The following is a 24,639-nucleotide window of genomic DNA, read 5'->3' on the forward strand; positions in this document are numbered from 1 at the left end:
GCTGGTCCCAGATTCAGTTCCCTCACTGACGTTTCACCAGGAAGTAGAATCAAATAATAGGCACAGCCAGAGGTGATTGCATAAAGAATATATTATAGAAATAGGCTTACAGAAAAGCAATATTTATAAGCATACAATTAAGCATTACAATTAAAGAGAGAGAAAAGCAGTTTCCCTGCCTTACAGAGTTCAGAGGAAAAGAGAGACATAGAAGCTTGCAGTTCTAGGGAGAGCCAGAGAGAGAAAAGGGGGATGGTCTAAGCTTCGTGTTCCATAGATAAAGGAAAGGATAGACAGAGAAAGAGAGAGAGAGTCAAGACCCCTCTCCTCCAGAAATAGATAGATTGATAGATCAGAGAGGAGGCTTTTATACCTTGGAATCTTATTCTGAATATAGAAACTTGTATGTCCCAGTATCTTTCTGTTTAGAATTTGTAAACTGTTTGAAACAATGGTTAATTTAATTGCTAAGGAGGGTGTGATATTTGCAGGCATACTAGATGGGATTAAGTCTCTGGCTTCTTTGTTTCTTGATCTGTGCACCTGGACCCATTGTCCTAAGCACCCTCTTAATCAGACATTAACACCTTTTAGCTAGTCATGATTCAATCAGGGCTACTTAAAACAGTTTCCCTGCCCTCAGGGTCTATCTGCATTCCCATGCCAGAGTCAGATTGATATAATTTCCCATAGTCCTTCGCTGACATAAGTAATGCCAACTGAAAATGCTGAATGGTAGCGATAGCTAGGCTGACAGATGATATTACAGTAATCGAGCAGGCTTAAGATGGAGGACTGTATCAGTAGGTGAAAGGATGCTGTGTACTTCACAGACATTTCGGACATCTTACCAAAAAAAACCCAAAACAAACCAAAATACATTATATTTGGCATAAAATCAAAATAAAATACCTGCCTGACAATAATAGCAATACCAATCACTTTTCCTGTTCCAAGAATCAATCTCAAGCAACCTAATACAACTCAGATTTTCACCGACCAACATCTTATACTGTGTATTTCATACAACAAAACAGATGTCTTTTCAACACTTTCTTAAAGGCATCAAATTTTTTTTTTTAAATGGAAGATGACCTCTTCCTGCAGCTGCACCAGCTCTCTCGCCAAGGCTGTCAGCTGCTTAACTTTCTTTGCTATCTCCTTGGTCAGCTCTTTCTCCATTTCTTTGAATTGTCTAGCTGGGATACTCTTCTCTAACTGACCTTGCAGTTCCTGCATCCTGCTGCTGTTCTAGAACACTCCGATCCGATAACCGACATCTCCTAAATGTTCCCTCCCTATTCACCTATTCTATGACACCACCAGAAAAAAAAGATCTCAGTGAAAGCACCAACTCTTTTTGGAATTCACTAGCTTTGTGTTTGCAAGAAGAAACTTCTATCGACAAATTTTAAATCAAATCTGAAAACATTTTTATTTAAAGATGCCTACAATAAATTGTAACTTTGTAACTTGTCAATCAGTAAAGGGAGCATGTTGCAAGCTCATTCTGACAGGATGTGAGTAACTAGTTACTATAGCTATTAAAGGCTTGGGAAAAGAGCCTACGTCTTCCTGAATTAGAGGTAGCCTTGAGTTAGACATAGCCCTTCTGGAAGTGTGGGAGCTGCTTTTGTGAAAGCTCCAAGATATACTTTTTCTCCCTCTGCTACTCATCCTGAAATATTTTAAGGGATTGCATGAAACTGTGACAGGAAGGGTGTGATGTGTATTAGAGAATGACATGGGGACAAATTTTTCCCTGTCCCTGCAGGAGTTTTGTTGCTGTCCCTGTCCCATTCCTGTAATTTCTGCCTTAACTGAACAAGCCTCGAACACTTATGATTTTAAAGTATTTGAGGCTTGTGCAGATGAGGACAGAGCTTGCATGAATGGAGCAGGGGCAGGAAAAGAACTCTCCTGGACGGGAAAATGAGTTCTCGCGGGGACAGGAAAAAATTTGTCCCCCGTGTCATTCTCTAATGTGTATGTCTGTTGTAATCTGCTTAGAACTTTGAATAGTGCAGAATAGAAATGTAGAAAAGATAGATTGTGAGCCCGCCGGGACAGACAGGGAAAATTGCTTGAGTACCTGAATAAATTCATATTAACTGTTCTGAGCTCTCCTGGGAGAACGGTATAGAAAATTGAATGAATGAATGAATAAATTAATTAATTAAAAACCATAAATGCGGATATGCTGCTTGCAGATCATTCTACAGCATTCTGAATTACGGTAGTTGAATCTGGTGCATACTTTGTGGTCAGGCTAAAAAATACAGAACATTACAGTAATCTAACTGTGCCATTATAATGGCATGGCCTACTGACCTCTGACTTCACAGTGTATATGGAGAGATTTCATTGTCTTTGCAAGTGTGTAGAAACAGTTTTTAAAAATTACCTAGGCTTGCAACATCACAGTAAGTGATGAGTCTAGCAGTGTCCCAAGGCCCCTGACCTGTGATTTTAGAGGGAGTTCACTTGGTGGTGAAAAAGTGCTTTTTTGCACTATGGAAATTAAAGACCATCAAAAAATATTTTGACCCTTTATCTTTTAGATTGTTGGTGCAGGCATTGGTACTATATATATTGGACTACTGCAATATTGTTTATTTGGGCGTACCAAAGAAAGTTCTGAGAAAATTGAGAATAGTGCAGAATACGGCTGTTCGCCTGATATTTGGGCTGAAAAAAAGCGATCACATCAGTCCTTATTATCAATTATTACACTGGCTACCAGTGGAACCATGAGTAATATTTAAATTTTCATGCCTTTGTTTCAAGTTGGTCCAGGGATTGGCCCCTACCTACCTTTTATCTCATTTTGTGCTATATAACTCCATGAGGGTAACCAGGAATTGTAACTTATTTGCATACCTGAATATTTTAGGCTGTAAATTCAGGTCTTTCTTAGACAGGATGCTCGCATTTCAAGCAAGTAAACAACAGTCCTGGTTGGGTAACTATATTAGCGGAGCCATGTTGTCGTATAGCGCCTTCCGAAAAGAAATTAAGACAGTACTCTGATAAATTTATCACCTAATTTGAGGTTTTATTCTCAACATAATAATTTTACTGCATTAACTTAAATATTTTTATTGTATTTTTAGTTAATATGCTGTATTATTACTATTAATATTTTGTATTTCGCTGATTGTCCAGTTTTATCTTTTATGTAAACTGCCTGGAATTCTTTTGATTGAGGCAGTATAGAAAAAGAAGTTATGTTATGTTATATGTTCATAAATACAAAAGGGTTTTTGATGTCAGGTACCCAGTGGCATAGCTAGATGGCCATTTTTAAGTGGGCATGAGCCCAAAGTAGATGGACATGAAATTTTCCCTCATCTCCCCTCCCATGTACCTTTTTTTAAAACATCACTTCTGGAGGTCATTGGCAGTGAGCAGCAATTCACCCATGAGTTCACAGCTGACCCCAGAGCCTTGCTTCTGACACAGCTTCCTGTTTCCGCATAGGTGACGCTATGTCAGAAAGAAAGCTTTGTGCCCAGCTGCAAGCAGCGTGGGTGAATCGCTGTTTGCTACTGGCAACCTCATCCTTTGTCCAGTATAAGCGTGGAGAGGCATAATCGAAAGGGACATTTAAGTCCGTTTACGTCCTTCTCGCAAGTCGTCCAAAGTTAAAAAGAGCCTAAGACACATTTTCGAGAGATACGTCCAACTTTTTTTTACTTTCGAAAATCGTCTAATTATATGTCCTGTCGATTTGATCGTCCAAGCCACTAAATCGTCTATCTTTATACCACATTTCCGTCCAACCTTCTGTCCAAGTCCAAAATGCCTAGAACAAGCCCTGTTGGACGTGGGAGGGGTCTGCAAAGTGATGGACTGCACACCCAGACATGCCACCTAAATAGTGAACTTCACAAAAAGGGTGCCATGGCTTCTCCTCACTACAGCTCCCTTATAGGTGATGGTGGGCCCCCCAAATCACCTCCAGAATCCCCTAGACCCACTTATCTACCACCCCAATAGCCCTTATGGCTGCAGGAGCCACTTATATGCCAGTAAAAAAGGGTTTTGGGGGTGTATAGGGCAGTGCACAAGTTTCAGTATCAATTTAGTGATTACATAGGCTTATGGGCATGGGTTCTCCTCTCTATGGGTCCCTAACCCACTCCAAAGACGACTTAAGCTGCCTCTGGGCTGGACAACTAGGCTTTCCTATGCCAGGCGGCCAGGTGATGATGGTCTGGAGGCTGAAATTTAAAGTTGTGAATAAAATTTTTATAGGGGTGGGGGGAAGTTGGTGATCACTGGGGTAGTGTGTGGAGGGTCTGTGTTATGTGTTTTTAGTGCTTATCTGGTGAGTTTAGGTGGGTTTTTGTGACTTAGACTATGTTTTACATGGTCTAAGTCACAACGTCCAAGTTCCGTCTAGGCTCTGTTGTTAAACTTTCGGTTATACATGTTGTACGACTAAGTCTGAGCCGGCCCACGTCCCGCCCAACTCCCGCCCTTGACACGCCTCCCGAAACGCCCTGTTTAGCTTTGGACGTTGAGTTGCACTATGAAGGCCTAGGTAGTTTAGAAATACTTCCAAAACCCGGTTTTATTATCGGCGCTTGGACGTTTTTGAGAAGTGTTTGTCCAAGTGCCGACTTAGGCTGGGTTTGGATGTTTTTCTCTTTCGATTATGAGCCCCATAGTAAATAATCATATCCCTGTGCCCCCTTCTGTCATTCCTCAGCTCATGTCTTCTGTATCAGCATTAATGCTTGCCTGCTCTTATGCCCGGAATTGTCTTTAATATTCTGGAAAGAAGTACACTATGCTCCACACTTTTGTATATATTTGTATTTTCCATTTTTACTATTTTGCTTTTTATAACATTGAGCTTAGGTTTGCAGAAACTCTCCTGCATGATAACAGTGGATCTGACCTTGTTTTATTTTCTTCAGAGAAGAGGTTTGCCCCTTTATCTAGCAGCGACTGATCTTGGGTTCACATTCTCTGTTTTTCTCTATTTTATTTGTATTAGTGCAGAGACTGTAAGATGTCCAAAATGTCCTTGTGGAATATTGTGTCGAAGATGCCTCCAGAGTGCTTCAATTCCCTGTATGTGGAGCTCCCCCTGAAAGTGCGTCAACTCTTGGGGGAATGGCTAGAGAACCAACCCTGGTAAGAATCCAGTGAATATCTGTTCTTCTTCATTCCCTCCTATCCTTACCTCCTCTCCCCATTATCCCAGAGCTGGCCCAGCCACTAAGTGTTTACCTAGAGAAGCAGCATGGGTGGGGAGCATGGCTCAGGTGCACATGAGAGCCTTCCCCTGCTACTCTTCTCACTGCCAGGCCAGCTGTTGCTGCCCCCCAACCCCCTGCAGACTTCCTGTCAGAGGGGGTGGAGGTAGGACAATGTAGTGCTTTAGTATGGGTCTGGTTTTTACAGGGATCACCCAAAGCTGATGCTTTTTTAATCTTCAGGCTGGCTTGGGTGGAGGTAAGGGGTAGCAGTGGAAGGTCATGTAGCGCGAAGGGACAGAGGGATACATTGAGCATTGGTGGGGAAGGGAAGGAGAAGTAAGAAACTGAATAAGGGGGAAAATTAATTAAATTTAATAAAAAGAAACAGAAACTGAATAAGGGGGTTGGCATTAAAGGGAAAGGAGAAATGCTGATCATCTACAGGGCAGGGGGTTGTACATAGCTGAAGTTTTGTATAAGGTGTCCAGTACCCCTGGGGTGGGCTGGTCATGATTATGTTCTCTCTCCTTACACTTTGTTCACAGAGTTTTGTTACTAATCCTTCTAACCCTATGTGCTCAAAGGTCATCTATTACAAAAGTTAAACCTAAAATACTACATATATACTGATGATATCTCTATTTTAATTCTGCTGAATAACATGACCAACGAAACTTTAGAACACATTACCCATATCATGACCGAAGTCGAACAGTGGACAATCGATTTTAAATTGAAATTAAACACAGAAAAGACAAAAATTTTCCTGGCAAGCCCAAAGGATAAAATTACCAGAACATCTTTACACCTAAATGGTCACAATTACCCAATAACAAAAACCATAAAAATACTAGGAGTCACATTAGACACCCACCTGACCATGATTGAACACACAAACCTAGTGGCAATAAAGTGCTTTTATGCACTACGGAAATTGAAGACAATTAAAAAATATTTCGACCCTCTATCTTTTAGACTTCTGGTTCAGTCACTGGTCCTTTCCACATTGGACTACTGCAACATCATTTATGTGGGTTTACCTAAAAAAACTGTAAAAAAAAATTAAGAATAGTACAGAACACGGCCGCTTAATATTCGGACTAAAGAAAAGCGAGCATGTTAGCCCCTACTACAAACTGCTACACTGGTTACCAATGGAGGCGCGAATAATGTTCAAGTTCTCTTGCCTATGCTTTAAACTGGTGTGGGGAATGGCCCCTACCTATCTCTTACCACATTTCGAGCTACACATTCCCAGTAGGACAACCAGAAACTCCAATCTTTTTGCCTACCTAAGGATCACTGATTGCAAATATAGGTCCTTTATGGACAGAACTTTGAAGTCTCAAGCTAGCAAACAGCAGACCTGGCTAGGCAACTACATCAACAGAGCTAGGCTGACCTACGTCGCATTTCGGAAAGAAATTAAGATAGCACTATTCAACAGATTTATCTCCTAATCAGTTACCAGTTCTAAACGATTAACTCCATGCTGATAACTTGAGAAATACATGTACTTTACTAACTATTGTATCATATTGTATTTTACTAATTGTAATCTGTAATTCACTGACTGTACTGTATCATCCTCGCCATTTGTATTCTGTAATTCGCTGACTGTCCAGCTCTCTTCACTGTGAACCGCCTAGAAGTCATAAGATTATGGCGGTATAGAAGAAATAAAGTTATTATTATTAAAGTATTTTATTTGCGTGTCCTGTTTAGATATCTTTGCTGAAGTAGTTGACTGCTTCTTGAACTGCTGGAAGGGAGGTATGACTGTGAGAATATAACTAGTAGAGTGGGACATACCTTTCACATTCGTACTGGAATGAATCAGTGTGTCATTGCCCCTTAGGCTTTAAGTTTACCTTCTGTAAGCAAATAACCAAGAACCGAAAAACACAGGAGACTGACTTAAAGGAAGAAGAGCCCATGATGTAGCTCAGGCTGTTGAGTGGCCCCTGAAGGTTTTGTTAAATCTTTGAAAACTAAAAGAGGTTCCTTGTAGTCAACAGCAGATGAATCCAGAGACTCGTGGGTTATGACCATCGACCAGCAGAAGGAGATAGAGCGCATTAAACTGAGCTCTGTCATGCTCTATGGTCTCCCAGTATCCTTTATCTCCAGCAGGTCTTTCATAAGCTCTTGGTCTTCTTTGCTACTTTGCTCCTGATCTGAGTTTCTTAGTTTCGTTGAGCTGGCAGTGTTTAGGCTAAGCTGGGCCTGCTTTAGGGAGTATACTTGGTGGTGCCAACACTCTCCCCCACTCCATCCTCCCTCCATGCTGCTGCCTCATTCTCCTTCCTCATGGAAAAAAGGCATTTTTTTGGCATCTTCTAAGTGCTTGTAGCCACAGTTTGGAAGGAACTGAAATAGTTCGGAGCCACTGAAAACTGCTTCAGGTCTGTCAGCTCGGTAGCAAATACACCTTTAAATTTCTTTTCCTTTCTATCTTGGCTGAGACTATCAAGCGCTGCTCTCATACTGGGAATTGAAGAGCAATGGCAGGGAATGTTTTGGATTGTCCCTCAGGGTCAGAACCTCCAGATTTGACAACGTGGCGTGGCCTTCGGGTTCCCATGCAGTCTTGTAGCTCAGTTGCCGGCACCCTTGGCCATTTTGAAAACCCGCATTTCAAGCTTCAAGGGTGAGAGCTCTCCCTGTAGTTTTCAGCCAGCTAATTTCAGTGTCTGCACAGCTTGCTGCGCCTCTTTCTCCTATGGCTGGCATTACTGTTCCTCCCCCAAGTTTATTTTCTTGCCTCACGCTTATTCTTATTTGAACCCTTGTCCTCAGGGTTTATTTCAGGCATCTTTTAAGGTCCTCTCCCCCAAAGAAACACCTAGACTCTGTTCTTGAGCCCAAGCTTTTGCTACCTCTTTTTAGTGATTCTAAAGGGGCATTCTGAATTTCCTCTTGCCATTTCTGTCAGCTGGTATTTCTACTGCCATTTCTTTTTTTTTTCCATAAATTTTTTATTTTTCAAAATAAATATACAAAGTATACAAATAATTATTATAAATATGCAAATATACATATATGCAAATATACAAAAGATAACTTAAACTTGAAACAGACTAGTTGTACATATCACAGTTAATAAGCGGGAAGATAGTATTAATTATAAGTCAATACAACCAGTTTTTCATGTCAACCAAATCCAGCAGGGCCAGTACATATAATTTCAGCTGAGAGTATACGTGTAAAGCATAGAAGAGAGTTCCCAATGAGCATCATACTGAGCATCCCAAGCGACTTAATTAACTGACAAGAAGTGACTATATATTTTATAAATATTACATTGAGATAATTTATATCAACGGTCCAAGTCACAATAAAGTTGAACAGGTCTACATATTTTGAGAAAAGAACTAAAAGAATGATGTTTTTCAGCTATTACACTTTCAATTTTGTTGGTTATGCATACCATGTTCCATCATACAATGTATTCTACCTTAAATAAGTCTATTTCTGCCATTTCTGTCAGCTGGTGTTTTATATCTTTTTATGTTACCCGTCTGTAACTCTGGACCTTTGTAATAATAAAGAAACCCTCCTAAAAGGGGAGGGAAGGGGGGTGGGTTAACTGAGAAATTGGGAAGTGTGGTGATTTTGGTTACAGTGAGTATTACAAGCAGATTTGCTTTTTGTCTGAACTGTGGTAGAAAATAAAAGTGATTTCTGAGTGTCATTTCTGCACTGCAGTAGAATTGTATAAGATTTGATGGTTACATCCCTTGAGTTAGTATTTAGTAATAAAAATGAAAGACAGCTCACATTAAGTGCCTCCCCTAGAGTCTTTGTGATTATGCTGGAACATATTTCTGGTCATTTGGATGTCGGTTCTCATTTCAACTGCTTCACGTGTAGAACAAAGAAGAACCAGTCTCCACAGCCAGAAGTAACGATAGGACACATATTGAAGCCGACGACAAACAAGAAAGTAATCGGCCATGATGTGTCTTATAAACACAGCCTTTGGTCGAGGGAAATGTAAAAAAAGATCAAATTACACTTTTGGCATCATCAAGTTCTAATTGTTGGTCGATTCATATCTAGTGGCTGTGAGGAAGGAGTTCTCCTTATATCATTGTGTTTACTAATTGTCCTTCTGATTTGTTATGAGAAATACTGGCTGACCAAGGCGTATGACATCATGTGTGATAGAGCTCAGTTTAATGTTATCTAACTGCACAAGTCTCTGGATTTATCTGCTGTGACTAAAGGAAAGAAAATTATCAGGCAGACAATTTTTCCTTAATGCACTTTTCAGTTTGCTTATGACCTATTCATATGCTCAGTCAGAGCATATACTTCAGCTTATGTGGAAGGATACTCTTACTTGGCACACTTCAGAATGAGTTAAATTACTGACAGAAATTATCAGTGAGTCAATACAGATCCAAGAAGTGGAATTTTGTATAGCCCTGAAGAGCTCTAGCCGCATCTGGAGGGCCTCTAAGCATGCGTAGATGACGTCACCCACATCCGCGCAGGCTCCAGGTCCTCCAGACGTGGCTGGAGCTCATCTGGAAGAAGAAAGGAGGCTTTGTGAGAGCAGGGCTTGAGGCAGAACAGGGCAGGGTCATGTGTCCAGGGTTTCTCGGAGAAAAATATGGTAACCCAAGGTGTGAAGGTAATCCAGCATTTGTAGTCCAGATTCTCATGTGGTCCAGATGTTGCAATTTTAAAGGGTCTAGATTCTCAGGTGAATCTGGATTTCTGGTATCTGAAATTTTGGACTTATACTTATTTGGATATAGGGTTCTCTCCAGCACATACTCACCCCCACGAAGGGCTACATTTTAAGGATTCAACATATTTGCTCTGTGGTGGAGTTTGTCATTACAACTTTTCTCTCTTTTTTTTTTTGTCTCTCTGGAATGCCAGGGAATTTCTTCAAGACTCGGATGCTTTCTGTACAAGCACAGCGGGTGCAATCTTGACCAACATGGTGGAGGAGCTGTACAGTGCACTTCCAGGGTGTGGCAGTGAGGATGAGTGGATTCTTCAGTATGTGAACACGCTGGAGGTGTGTAGAACTCTGACTAAAAAAGGTCAAGGAAGCAGGTGGCACATTTCCATTTTATTATTCTAGCTCCCTACAAGGAAACTGGTCATATAAAAATATCATGCCTGACATTCAAATAATTTAGATAGCCAGGAGAGACTCCAGGCCACTTACATTGTTTGGTGGGGGCTAACTGGCAATATTCAGTAGCACATAACTAGAGAGTTCCACCGAATATTGCCGCTAAGTGGCCAACCACTAACTAGTGAAGTTAAGACTAGGCCGATTGGAAAGAGTGGGCGATGCCTGGCCTTAGCCAGTTAGCAGCAATATTGAAACTGCTAACCAGCTAGGAACGCGCATAAAGTTAGGACAGAAAAAAAGTGTGTGGTGCAGTGGTTAAAGCTACAGCTCAGCACCCTGAGGTTGTGGGTTCTAACCCACGCTGCTCCTTGTGACCCTGGGCAAGTCACTTAATCCCTCCTTTGCCCCAGGTACATTAGATAGATTGTGAGCCTGCTGAGTACCTGAATAAATTCACATAAACTGTTCTGAGCTCCCCTAGGAGAATGGTATAGAAATTTAAATAAATAAAAGTCTAACAGCATGTTGACGGTGCCCAGTTAAGCTGAAATAGTGTCTGGTGGAGTCCATTCCTTGTAATCCTCACTCCTACTCCTCAAACAAAATATAAGACTGTCCCAGTTCCCCTTCCCTACTTCCATAGGCCCCAGTCACTACTGCCTGATGCCAGCCTACAGTTCAAAATGGCTGTTGACATTGACAGGTTGACATCAGTCAGAAGCGAGTGGATGGGCATTGCTCCTGCTCGATTTCCCCTTAGACCACCGGGGACTTTTTGGGATAGGCTTGGGGGGAGGGCTGTGGAGGTAAGTGGGGGCTGGGGTAGCCCTCTCTTCCTTTGTGGGGAAAGGGGATTGGGATGGGGGACACACATGACCTGGCACCAAATATCTTGGACTAATTTAGCCAGCAACAGTCAACATTTTAAAAAAACACTGACTACCGTCGGCTGGATATCGGCCAGATCATTTTTGCATATGCATCTCTGTCATGCCACACCCTTAACTTTTAAATTGTCCATCCGGTTTCCTACAGGTCTCTTTCACAGATATCACAGTACCCATTGACCTCTAGCTTTTTATGTGCTTCTGATGCTTTCAATTCTTAAAAGCCCTGTTTCAGTTCATTCCAATTCAGTTTACATGACAAGGAAGTCAAAACACATGAGAGGCAACTTTATAACTGTGCACACTTAGTAATGCCGAGATAATTGGCCCTTACGAGCTATTCTGTAAAACAGCACATGACTGCAAGGGGGGATGTGTACACCTTACACATGTAACTATGGAATACTATAAGTTACCCACATGTCATAGAATATTCAAGTGCAAACGTTTAACCATCAGCATTATTACATTGAGCATTATGAAAGCTCTCCTTGTGTTTTTTCTTTACTGCCTGTGATTGACCAAGGAAATTACGCCTCACAAAATGTTCACATCTCCATATGGATTTTAAGGCTTCAGTTGAGCTTGTTTCGCTTCATTGATATTGTTGAAATGAATGTTTGGAGTATCTGCAACTGCATTTTAAGCAGAATTAACCTAAATGTCCTAAACCAGGGGTATGCAATTCCAGTCCTCGAGAGCCGGAGCCAGGTCAGGTTTTCAGGATATCCACAATAAATATGCATGAGATAGATTTGCATCTCCAGGAGGCAGTGCATGCAAATTCATCTCATACATATTCATTGTGGATATCCTGAAAACCTGACCTGGCTCCGGCTCTCGAGGACCAGAATTGCCTACCCCTTCCTAAACTGATGTCTAAATGCCGATTTTTGGATGTCTAAAATACAGATAGCGTTTCTAATCCCAGTGTATTTAACTTTTCGTAAGACTTTAAAAGTGCATCTTTTTCAGAAGGTTTTTAGTACCACCTAAGAAGGGATGAGAGTTGATAATATGTGCATTATGGTTTGTTTTAATTTGCCAAAAGTATTTTGTCACTGTTTGCTCTATTTTTCACTGCCTGGTTTTGATATGTATCTGTTGTTTGTTAATTTATTTGTGTGTATATTGTAACCCACATAGATTGGTGTGATATGCAGGATAAAAGGTATTTTTTTTAAATAAAATAAGGGCCAAACTGAATGCCCTTGGCATTGGCCTTACAGTGACTGGGTTAAGAAATGGTGGAATTGACGGTGGTGTACAGACAGAACAGAAAAAAGGCAAGAGAGATGTCCTAACCATTGTTAAAAAGTCCCAGACGACAGGCCCCTGGGCTCTTTCTGACTTCAAGATATTTGCTGCTTTCTTTACAAGTATCAGTATCCCCTGATGAAGGCATCCTTTGATGTTGAAACCTGGATCCTTTTTTTCCGTTCTGTCTGTACTCTTCTCACAAGACAAGTACTCTTCTTTCTGGTTTGAATGGACGGTAAGCAAAGGGTAGTGTTAGATAGCGCTCACTCTGAGGAAAAGGATATTACTAGTGGTGTGCCGCTACTGGAGCTGGCATAGTTGTCACAGGTGACCAGTAGTAGTTGGACTGTTGGTTCAGAGGCAGCAGGCCATGTACTAGTCCTGTCCTGCTCAGAAAGGATTCTGGGGCTCTGGAGAATGAAACGAGCAATGTGGGAAGGTCTAGGTGCAAGGCCAGCAAGTAAAGACAGTTAAAATTAAACAGAAAGTTAAAAGTTGATATTACAAGAGAAATTAAAATTCCTGGAGGAAAAGTCCATAATCTGCTGTTGACACGGACATGGAACAGTAGCATGGTATGCTGATATTATTTGGGGTTTTGCCAGGTACTTGTGACTTGGATTGGCCTCTGTGAAGATGGGATACTGGGCTAGATGGGCCATTGGTCTGACCCAGTAAGGCTATTCTTATGTTCTGAAGACATGATGGGGAAAGCATGTATAGAAGGTTCTGATTTGTGCTGTTTTGTAAGGATTTGGAGGAATGTTTATGAAAAGCAAAATCTGCAGTTTTTGAGTATCTTATATGTTTTTTCTGTTTAAATATATTTAAATAGTTTTTTTTTAAAAAATGGATTTGGAGAAACAAGAAGCATCTAAGAACAATGTGAGAAATTTTAAAACTACCCATGATGTCACTGAATTTAGGTCCCAATCAGTTATGACCATTTAAATCCCATTTGTGACTACTTTGCTACAACCCATATCTAATTTGCAAAATATCAATGAGATGAAACTCAGTGAAAGTCACCTAGGTCAAGTAAATTAACTTTGTAAGTGAAGTGGTTCTAACAAAAGTGCCTACCCATACCATCTACTTTTCCTGTCCCTTAGAGATTTACTTGTCCCAAGCTTAGATAGTTTTTGTCTCCACCACCTCCACTGGGAGGCTTTTCTGTGAAGAAGTATTTCTTCAGGTTACATCTGAGTCTATCCCCTTTCCCCTTCATCCTGTGTCTCCTCATTCTAGAGCTCCCAGAGACTCACCTCCTGTGCATTTAGGCCACAGAGGTATTTAAACGTCACTATAATATCTCCCCTTTCTCACCTTTCTTCCAGAGTAGACATATTGAGAGCTTTAAGTCTATTCCCTTATGCCTTATATCTGCCCTCTGGATCGACTCCATCCTGTTCCTATCTTTTTGAAGGTGTAATCTCCAAAATTATGCAAGTATTTTAAATGAAGTCCTATCACAGACATGTACAGAGGCATTTTCATCTCCTTTTTCCAGCTGATCATTCCTTTCCCCTCTGCACTCGAGCATCATTCTGGCTTTTGCCATCACTTTTCCTGCTTGTTTGGTCACCTTAAGATCATCACATATGAACACACCCAAGTCCTGCTCCTCTTTAGTGTACAAATTGTACATCTCCCTGAGGTTTTTATAGCTTAAATGCATGACTGCATTTTTTAGCACTGAATCTTAACTGACAAATTCTGTACCAAACTTTGCTAGGTCCCTCCTCATGTTTTCCACACTATTAGGGGCATTTATCCTGCTGCAGATATTGGTATCATCTAATCACCATGGAATCCATCTGAATCTGTATTTAATATCTATTACAGATGTCTTTGAAAACTGCTCTGAATTGACTCCCCAGTCATTAGTAGCAGTATAGAAGCTTTCAGTAAAGATAAAGATCATCCACAAAGAGGCCAAGCTTATCGGACAACCCTTCCACAATATCACAAAAATGGTAAAAAGATTTAATCCTTCTGGCACACCACTAGTAACGTCCTTTTCCTCAACTCTTACCACTACCCTCTACTATCTTCCACTCAACTATTTCTTAACCAAGTCAGTCAATATAGAGCCTATACTGAGGGTATTCAGACTGGCCCTTATTTTAGAAGCTCTATATCTATTTTGGACATCTGAAAATTGGCATTTAGACATCCATATTGCATGAACATCCAAATCCTGATTTTATAAAGCCAGAAATACACACCAAAAACTGCAAGTCATCTTTATGGCAAGGGGCATTTTTTGGACAGGAGCAGGGAAGGGTCAAAATACAGATGTCCAATTCCAACTTCAAAAGGAGACTTGGCACATCCAGCAGGAGCATAGCCATACTTTGGTCTTAAGCCCCCTTCAAAATTGCAGCACAAGTTTAATGGCAGGTTGGGAAGCCCAAGTCTCACCAACCAAAGAGGTCCACTGCCCAAGCCCTTTCCATGTTGCCAGAGCAGCATGGGCAAGTCAGCAGAGTGTTTCAGCCACCAATTCTGGCACTCTTGTGCATTTTCAGTTCAAACCAATGCTCTTCATCCCTATCAGTCTGGCTTCCATACTTGTTACGCAACTGAACACACAAGTCTGGAACTCACCAATTGCATTTTGGTGATGTTAGATGGGGGAGGGTGATTGTTTTTTTCTCACTGGACAAGTCAGCAACTTTTCACTTGATGGACCACTCAATTCTTTCTCTTTTCTTAGGGATCTGCTTGTCACCGATCAAGCCTTTCAGTGGTTCTTCTCCTATCTTACTGTCCATGCCTACGTACTTTACCACTCTAGCTCCTCCTCGCCCCAACCCTTACTCTCTAGGGTTCCTCAGGATTCAATCTTGAGGCTCATCTTATTTAATATTTTCTTGGCCCCATAAGTCTCTTACTTCATTCTTTGGGCTTTATCTTCTTTATATATATGTCAATGATATTCAGCTTCCCTTTTGATTCTAGTTCTTCTCAATACACCTTGATCTCTAGCAGATTAGATTCTGCTGACTGGATAACTAAAAACTGCATGAAATTCAACTCAACCAAATCTGTGGCTATGATTTTCAACTCTCATTGCTCTGTTACAAGTCCCCCAAGCTTTACTATTAAAAGGTACTCCTCTCCCTTAAGTCTCATCTGATGTAATCTAGGGAGTATATATACACTGGATAACAATCTCTTGTGTTGGTTCTGTTCTACAACCATGTCTGAAAGACAATCCAGTTATTTTCTCAGATGATGTAAAAACATAGGCAACTGAATCTTTGGGAAATTTGTACCAGAACCAGATTGAAATAGAAGACTCTATCTGTGATTTATAAACAACAATTGAACAGAAATTCACTTTGAAAATTGGACTTGTTCTTTGTGTGGGTCTGGTCTGAGGGGATGAGCTCGGATGGAGATTTTGAAAATCAAATCTATCCTACCCTGCCCCCCTACCCATTATCCCCAATAACACTCCTTTTCCTGTGTCTCCTCTACATATTGTCGCAACCACGGCTCCCGATACACGCAGCAAGCCTGGCTCTCTGCGACTGATACTGTCTTGGCGTGTTCCTTCCAACTAAGGAACCCTTCAGGCTCTTCTCTAGGCACCAGCCTATGAGAATAATGTCAGATAAGTGACCAAAGCACAACAGGCAAGGAAAAACACACCCACCCAAGAATGCACAAAAAAGGTATAATTTTATTTCTGACCCCCCTGGTCAGCCTGCCCTGATATAATCTTTTATAATGTACACCATCTAGACATGTCTTTTGATAGACGGTATATCAAAAATAAAGAAACTTAAAATTTAAAAAAACCTCCTCACTAGTGCAAGGGAGGTCAGCGCTACTATAATCAGCAGAGCTAACCTGGTCAGCTCTCTTGCATAGGGGTTTACAATCCCTAATACCAAATCCTGGGACAAGGAACATATGAGATGCCGCTGCTGGGTCAGACCAGTGGTCCATCGATCCCAGCAGTCCGCTCACGCGGCGGCCCTTTTGGTCAAAGACCAGCACCCTAACTGAGACTGGCCCTACCAGCGTATGTCCTTGTTCAGTAGGAAATTGTCTAACTTTGTCTTGAATCCCTGGAGGGTGTTTTCCCCTATGACAGCCTCTGGGAGAGCGTTCCAGTTTTCCACCACTCTGAGTAAAGAAGAACTTCTTTACGTTTGTACGGAATCTATCCCCTTTCAGCTTTAAAGAGTGCCCTCTTGTTCTCCCTACCTTGGAGAGGGTGAACAACCTGTCCTTATCTACTAAGTCTATCTCCTTCAGTATCTTGAATGTGTTAATCATGTCCCCTTTCAATCTCCTTTGTCGAGGGAGAAGAGGCCCAGTTTCTCTAATCTGTCACTGTACGGCAGCATGAATGAGAGCTAGGTTTGTCATAATTTTCACCCACATGTTTTACATGGACAAACATGTATCTGTGCAAAACCTTTTGAAACCTCACCCTTGTGTTCAAATTTAAGAATGTAAGCTCTTTGGCTCAGGGACATTATAACTATGCAGATTATCTCTGTATTGCACTACTGGTTGGTACAGATATTATGTAGATGTGGAATCTGCACGTACAACTCTGCAAAGTAAAAAGTGAGTGTAGGTTTCACAGCTACATGCTTTTGCTGAATTTTTGACTTATACTGCAGGCTTTGGGCAGGAGGAATCCCTTGAAGGTGGTAGAAGTCTTCAGATCCATCCTGGAAGGAGAGAAGGCAGTGGTCTTGAAACAGGTAATCTCCTTTTTTTCTCTTTTTAATTCACTGAAATGTGTTTCCCAGTGATATAGAGCTGCTGGGAGATTGTCACCTGATAGTGCTTCTCACTGCGCTCTAGCAATATGACACCTGTCAAGCCGCCTGATTAGCTGAGTCAGAACTGCCATGGGACCCCTTTTTCAATGGAATACTTAATGGCCACAACTTCACTTTGGAACTTGTATGCTAGTGCATGATTATATCTGCGCCCAGGCCCAGAATGCATCAGGAGAGGAAGGGGAATGTCAAAAAGCCAGAACTGCTTTAAAACATCACTCAGCAACTCCAGTGAAGAAGCAGAGGGTTGAATGTGTTCCAGTTACGGGTGAGGCAAGATGGTGGTGGAGATGGATCAGTGAGAGGACACTTTGATCAGTGTCGGATACCGCCAGTATAAACAACATGGTTAAGAGGAAGGGGAAGCCGCATCTGATCCTGGCCATTCCGGCTCCCTCCCCCCCCCCCCCCCCCGGTATCAATGCAGCGTACGCTGGAGAGTTTCCTCCTACCGGTTGGTGTGAAAGAAGATCTCCGGAGCACTGGCGAGCAGCTAGCAGGGGATTTCGCCTGCAGCATGGTGGATACCATGCTGAGCCCCGAGGACTGTGAGAGTCCACTTCAACCCGGAAGTGAAATAAAGAAACGGATGGGGAGTTCTAGTGCTGGGACTGGAGAGGTTGCCAATGGTAGCTTCAGTGCTGGGACATTGCTTCTTTCTTCACCTATCGAGGTGGGACAATCAGCCGGGGAAATCTGTGTGAGAACAACAGGAGGAGGATAGCTCGAGTAAGTTTCCTTGATGTCTGAACCTGGGGCGACTAGTACCAAAGAAGCTGGAATTAAGAGCTCCACCAGGTTAAAGAAGAGACCTGAAAAAATAACACTAGAAGAGGTATGGGAGGCTGTTAATGCACTTGAGGTGAAATTGACTGAACAATTAGATAATGTATTTCAACTTCCTGAAGTGAAACAATCTCATATTAAACAAACTGGGGACTTTGTGGTCGAGGTTGACGCCCAAATTCAGGAACTTGGAAAATCTATTGAGGGGGGAAAAGGCTACTCAATCAACTTTGGTAAGGACAATTTGAACATTCATCTGAGATTAGAAAGACTAGAAAATTATGAACGTAGGTTGAATTTAAGATTTTTTGAATTTTCCTCAATCTTCAATTTTACAATCTATTGAAATCCTTAAGAAGTATTTCAGAGAAGTCTTACAAATTCCTGTTGAATCTATGCCCCCAATAACTAAAGCCTATTATATCAACTTGGGTAGTCCATTGAAAAAAAACAACTTTAGTTCAGGACCAGGGGGCCAATGTCGATCTTACTGGCTTCTTGGAGAGTTCTGATATGGCTTTGAGCAAAGCAACCCCTATTGCGACATTTACACTAGAATACGATAGGAATTGAATTCTTTGAATGTTTTTCAGGTTTAAAGATGTAAAATTTTTAGGTAACTCTGTGTTGGTATTTCCTGACCTTTGTAGGTCCACTCAACAGAGAAGAAAGGCTTTTTTAGCTCTTAAAGCTGAGGTAGTGGACCTCAAAGGGAATTTTTTTTCCTGCAATTCCCATGTAAATGTATTATTAAAGTAGAGGAGAAAACTTTTGTATTCTTTAATCTTGACCATTTAATTCTTAATTATTTTATTAATTTTTCAAATGACATACCAAGTAATCACCAAGTAAGTTAGTGAATATGACCTATATCCAATATAAATCATATTCAATCCAAATAAAAGAAAAAAAACTAATACAGGAAATTCTTTCAACCAACTCAACTCAAGTCCTCAAAATGTAGATCCAAGATTACATTAAAGCGAGCAAAAGAAATTATTATTAGAAGATAAAATACAGACAACTACTGAGAAATGGGCAGATATTAATTATGGAGCTGTTGATTTCTCTTTATCCAATCGAGACATAGCCAGAAAAGCTGTTAACTATTGTGGTTCAAAGAAAACATATTTAAGTGAACGGTAAAAAATAATACACTTGCAAGGATGTCTCAAGTAAAACGTTGCTCCCATTGAAGTGACTCCAGATTTCAACAACAAAAATTCTCTTCGTCGCTTTTGAGTTTCTCTGGAGAGGTCAGGGAACATTTGTATTTTGCAACCAAGGAACTCTTTCTGTCTATTTTTAAAGAAAAGTCTTAATAACCATGTTTTATCTATGGCGAGAGCTACGGTCAAAATCAATGTTGAAAGTACAACTGATTCTCTGTCCGAAGTTTCTAACAATTCAGAAACGTTCAATAATGCTTGATTCGATACTCTAACTTGCGTTTGGGCCCCTTCTTTATTCTTTATTTACAAATGGTGGTAAAGTTTCTTCTGAAACTTGCAAAGTTTCTAACAAGTATCTCCTAAGCATTTCCCTAGGAGTAAACGAAGTCAATCTAGGGAAATTAATTAATCTTAAATTATTATTCTGGGAATTATTTTCAAGTGTCTCCAATTTCTTCCTTAAGTTAATATTGTCTTTAATTAGGGACTCCTGTACTTGTTTAGTCATAGAAATTTCTTGATCAGGCTTTTGAATTGTAGCCTTTGAAACAGTCACATCCGCAGACAAATCTTTCAGCTCTCTGGAATGTTGGATCAATTTCCCCTCAATATATTGGAAATTGGGACTAATAGTCCTAGTGAAATTTGCAATCAAATCCCATAGTTAATCTAAAGTCACTTGCGCTGGTTTTTCCAAAATAGGTAAACTTTGCTGGGTGTAAAAATGCTCACCGTCAGAAGAAGAAAAGTTCCTCTGGTTAGGTTCTGGCTGGAATCCTTCACCTCCGGTTGCTTGTCCTACCCCGGCTTCTTCTGCAGCTACTCCCTGGTCTGAGAGTACTGCCTCCTCAGTCTCCCATGATGACCCTGCTGCCTCATGGGGAAGTACTTCCCCCATCTCCGGGGTTTCTTCCACCCCTGGAGAACTGGCTAACCGGGGACACAGAGGTGGAGCTCTCGAGTCGGGGCTTAAGGTAGTCTCTAGCCCTGGAGAGACAACCCCGGTCTTGCCCCCATCCAGTGCTCTCAATGGGCTTGCACCTGACTCAGAAAGGGCTGCCTCCTGCAACCGCCGCAACATCTCGTCAATTCTGCCGAAGGAGGGCACCTCAGAGTGCTGCGAGGCGCCAGCTGCGCTTCTGCCCCTTCTCTTCGGCATCCGAAGTAAGTAAACTGCGAGCTAATAGCAAGAAAAAGATAAGACGAGTGGAGAGGTCAGAAGCGTCGCTTTCAGAGCGTCTGCACCGCGGCCATCTTGGATCCTAATCTTGACCATTTAAAAAATTTTCTGGAGGCAAGGCAACCTCCAGTGCCAATAGCAGTTTCTACTCCTTCTAATATGAATAATATGGAAGATACCGGTAAGTAGATATTTAACACTCGATCCGCCATTTAAAAACTAAGCTTTTCATGTATAAGCATTTTCCTTTATTCCCTATTTTTTTATATCTTGCCTCAGCTCTTTGATATATTTGCTTTTCTTTATGTGGTTTAAACAGAGAGATACAATAATGTTTGTTAATTAGTTATGGATTTATTTTTATTTTTTCTATTGTAGCTCTGTTTGACAAAAAATTCTTGTAAAATTTCAATAAAAAAAAAGAATGTGTTCCAGTTACTTGTATTAAAAAAAGAAAATTATGAGCACACATCTGTCAGGAAAAAAAGAAACATGTTTATGAGCACATCTATTACCCTCCAGGTACTTTAGTTAGATTGTGAGCCTTCGGGACAGTAAGGGAATTTTTCAAGTACCTTTCTTATTTCTAATCTTAATGTATATTTTCTGTAAACCGCTTAGAACCTAACGGATGTAGCGGTATATAAGAAATAAATTACATTACATTACATTACATTGTATGACCTGTGTCCCTTACTGACATGTTATGGGGTAAATTCTACATATGGTGCTGAAAAAATCAGCGTGAAAAAACCAGGCTTAATGCTAAACTACTTTGGCTTAGCCCAAAATTAGCTCAGCTACCCCCCTCAATCCCACTGCCTTCCGGCTCCTCTCTGCAGCTCGAATTCTCCAGCAAGGTTCTGGGCGTCATCATTGATTCTACTCTGTCCTTCAACGACCACCTCAACTCCCTGGTAAAAAAATGCTATTTCAGCCTTCACATGCTGAGGTCAGTAAGATCCTGTTTCCATCAAAAACATTTTGCCGTTCTCGTCCAATCCATCATCCTCTCCAGACTGGACTATTGCAATTCCATCTTCATATGCCTAACGAAGAAAAACCTCCACAGACTCCAGCGGATCCAAAATGCCGCGGCCAAGCTTATCTTTGCTAAAAGTAAATTCGATCACGTCTCTCCACTCCTTTCCAAGCTTCACTGGCTTCCGATAACTTCCAGAGTCCACTTCAAATGCATCAGCCTAACCTTCAAGATCCTCCACGGCATCCTTCCTCCATTAATTCCACTTTCCTGGAATTCCTCGAATCTTAGTATCTCCAGACCTACCCAAAAATCGAAACTATCCTTCCCCTCACTAAAAGGCATTTCCCACCCAGGAAAACTGGGGACTTCCCTCCTCTTCAGATTCACCGAGCTCTGGAATAACCTCACCTCCCCCCTTCGGAACCTGAGTGCTCTCCAACCCTTCCGCAAACATCTGAAAACCTGGCTTTTCTCTAAAATCTAACTTCTCCCTCCTCTCTGACATCCTAGCTCTCTAACATTCTTCTTCCCTCCGATCTTCATCTAACCCTTTCCCTGGAGTTCCTTTCTTATTACAATCCCTGTAAACCGTGCCGAGCTCCACGACCATGGAGATGGTGCGGTATAAAAACCTAAGGTTTAGTTTAGTTTAGTTTATTCTACTTTATAAACCATGCCTCAAGTTAGGTGTGGTTTATAGAATATATGTAGTGGCCGGCACCGTGACTAAGGGCTCCTTTTACTAAGGTGCGCAAGCGTTTTTAGCGCATGCAGGATTTTAGCATGCGCTAAACCCGCGCTACACTTCTAGAACTAACACCAGCTCAATGCTGGCGTTAAGGTCTAGTGTGTGCGGCAATTTAACGCGCGCTATTCCACGCATTAAGGCCCTAAAATTTAGGTTCAACTATTTACACCAACTAAAACCTGGTGAACGTACTCGTGCCTAAATTCTGCGCAGCTCGGGTGTATTTTATAATACTGCATGAAATTTTTAGGAACGTATATGACTCATCTGTTTCTCTCCCGTGACCACGTCCCCTTTTGAGAGTTATGCATTTAAATTTATGCACACCACTTTATAGAATAAGCTAAGAAAGATGCGTGCATAATTTATCAGGGGAGTGTGTGGTGCAGTGGGTGACGGGACTAAATGGCGCGAGACAACGGCGCGCCGACAACTGAGCGCAGACAACTGAGCGCAAGGTTGACGGCGCGCCGAAGAAAAGCACTATTTTAAAGGGCTCCAACGGGGGGTGTGGGGGGAACCCCCCCCACTTTACTTAACAGACATTGCGCTGCCATTGTGGGGGGTTTGGGGGGTTGTAACCCCCCACATTATACTTAAAACTGAACAGGCAAAAAGTTTGGTTTCAACCCCCCACAACGCCAGCGCGATGTCTGTTAAGTAAAATAGGGGGGTTCACCACCAACACCCCCCCCGTCGGAACCCTTTAAAATAGTGCTTTTCTTCGGCGCGCCGTCAACCTTGCGCTCAATTGTCGGCGCGCGGTTGTCTCGCGCAATTTTGTCTATGAACCGGTGCAGTGGTTAGAGCTACAGCCTTTCTACAGCTGTTTAGGCTTAAAAAACAAGAAATTCTTGTTTTACTGGAAACTTTAACAAAAATATCCCTCCCAAGGTAAGGATCCTTGGTCTTAATGTCAAGAACTCCTTTCTCCACCTCTGAGATTTGTGAGACATGTCAGGAAAAATCCGTACGTGAGAGCCTAAGAACTGATCATTTATATAACGGAAATACAAAAGAAGTATACTGTATATTCTCTATCACTTTCCAGAGCAAGAGTTATCAGCAAGGTTGTTCTATCTGTTATAATCTCCAATGAACTCTCCAGAAAATTTGATAAATTCTTATCCACTACTTTGTCTCCTTGGATCTCAATAGGAGTAGACACCCCTACAGGTTTCTTCAAATGAAGGTATCGTATTTTTCGCGCCATAAGACGCACCTAACCATAAGACGCACGCTAGATTTAGAGGAGTAAAACAAGAAAAAAAAACCATTCTGAACCAAATTCTCCCTGCCAGGCTCTGCACCCAACCCCACACTCCTTGCCTATCTCTGCACCCTGTCCCTCCTCCCTGCCAGGCTCTATCCCCTGTCCCCCCTCTGGTGGTCTAGTGGTAGGCCGGGACAGGAGGGATCCATCCCAGCCGACTAAATTTTTTACACCCCCCAGTACCTTTTTAAATCATCCCCCCGTACCCTCTCCCTCCCTAGACAGCTGTCTTGTCCTATTTCCCGATCAGCGGCACACAGGTCAGGAGTGCGGAGGTCAGGTGTGAACTTTAGAAACATAGAAATTGATGGCAGAAAAGGGCCATAGCCCATCGAGTCTGCCCATACCAATGACCCACTCCCCGACTTTTACTCCCCTATAGATCCCACGTGAATATCCCATTTTCTCTTAAAATCTGACATGCTGTTGGCCTCAATCACCAGCTGAGGCAGCTCGTTCCAATGATCGACCACCCTTTCTGCGCTTCCGCCTGGCTCCACGCCGTCAGTTCTCGCGAGTCCACTGGCTGTGGAATCTCCTGTGAACGTTTGGAAAGCATTAACAGATGCAACTGATCACAAATAAAATGCAATATAAACGACCCCGTACACAAAGCTAAAATTAAACTGTTTTATTATTATATAAACTTATCAGATAAGCCATTGGCATTCATCCAAAAGGCTAAATTAAGTCTCCAAACCCACCGTGCGATTCAATTTAAGAAAACCCATACAGGGATACAATAACCTCTCTCAACACCATCTCCCTAAACGAGAAATATTCAAACAAAACACCCACCACGTTTTAAGCACTGCAAGTTGGCTCGACCACCCAGAGGGAAAAATCAAACAGCTGTTAACTTCCAGGCCAAAGTCTCAGCTTTGGGATCTTTTATATATGACTACCATGAACGGTGGGAGGGGGCTGGGAGGAGACTTACCGGTAAGCGAAAAGAAGTAACGCAGAAGCCATTTTTTTCCAGGAGTTTTCCGCAGTAAGGCCAGACTCCCTTCGGCTTCCTGAGAGGAGAAGTCGCATCGGTCTCTGACCGTGGTTCGGCATTGTGTTCTTCGTTAGCTAGGAAGGAAAGGAACAGAGAGACCGCAGCAGAGCAATGCACCGTCAACCCCTAGCCCAACCGGTGTTTTAAAAGGAGCGGCGGCGTGTTTTAAAAAGGAGGGGGGATGCAGCAGCTGGTGTTTTGGGGGGTGTTTTAAAATGGTGCGGGG

General features: G+C 41.8%; 1 protein-coding gene across 4 annotated transcripts in view; it reads left to right on the top strand.

Annotated features, from left to right (window-relative positions):
- Nucleotides 1–24,639, top strand: part of STAT6 (signal transducer and activator of transcription 6) — a 140,431-nt gene that overhangs the window by 33,443 nt on the left and 82,349 nt on the right. For 3 of the 4 annotated variants that reach the window (XM_033937410.1, XM_033937406.1, XM_033937409.1), the window contains exons 2-4: nucleotides 5,006–5,145; nucleotides 10,104–10,245; nucleotides 17,102–17,185. In XM_033937410.1, coding sequence (XP_033793301.1) covers nucleotides 5,021–5,145; nucleotides 10,104–10,245; nucleotides 17,102–17,185 — 351 coding nt within the window. In that variant the 5' untranslated portion in view covers nucleotides 5,006–5,020. The remainder of the gene's footprint in view (nucleotides 1–5,005; nucleotides 5,146–10,103; nucleotides 10,246–17,101; nucleotides 17,186–24,639) is intronic. The other variant, XM_033937407.1, reaches the window with a different exon arrangement.

Source organism: Geotrypetes seraphini, chromosome 3, assembly GCF_902459505.1.
Source record: "Geotrypetes seraphini chromosome 3, aGeoSer1.1, whole genome shotgun sequence".
Taxonomy (NCBI): Eukaryota; Metazoa; Chordata; class Amphibia; order Gymnophiona; family Dermophiidae; genus Geotrypetes; species Geotrypetes seraphini.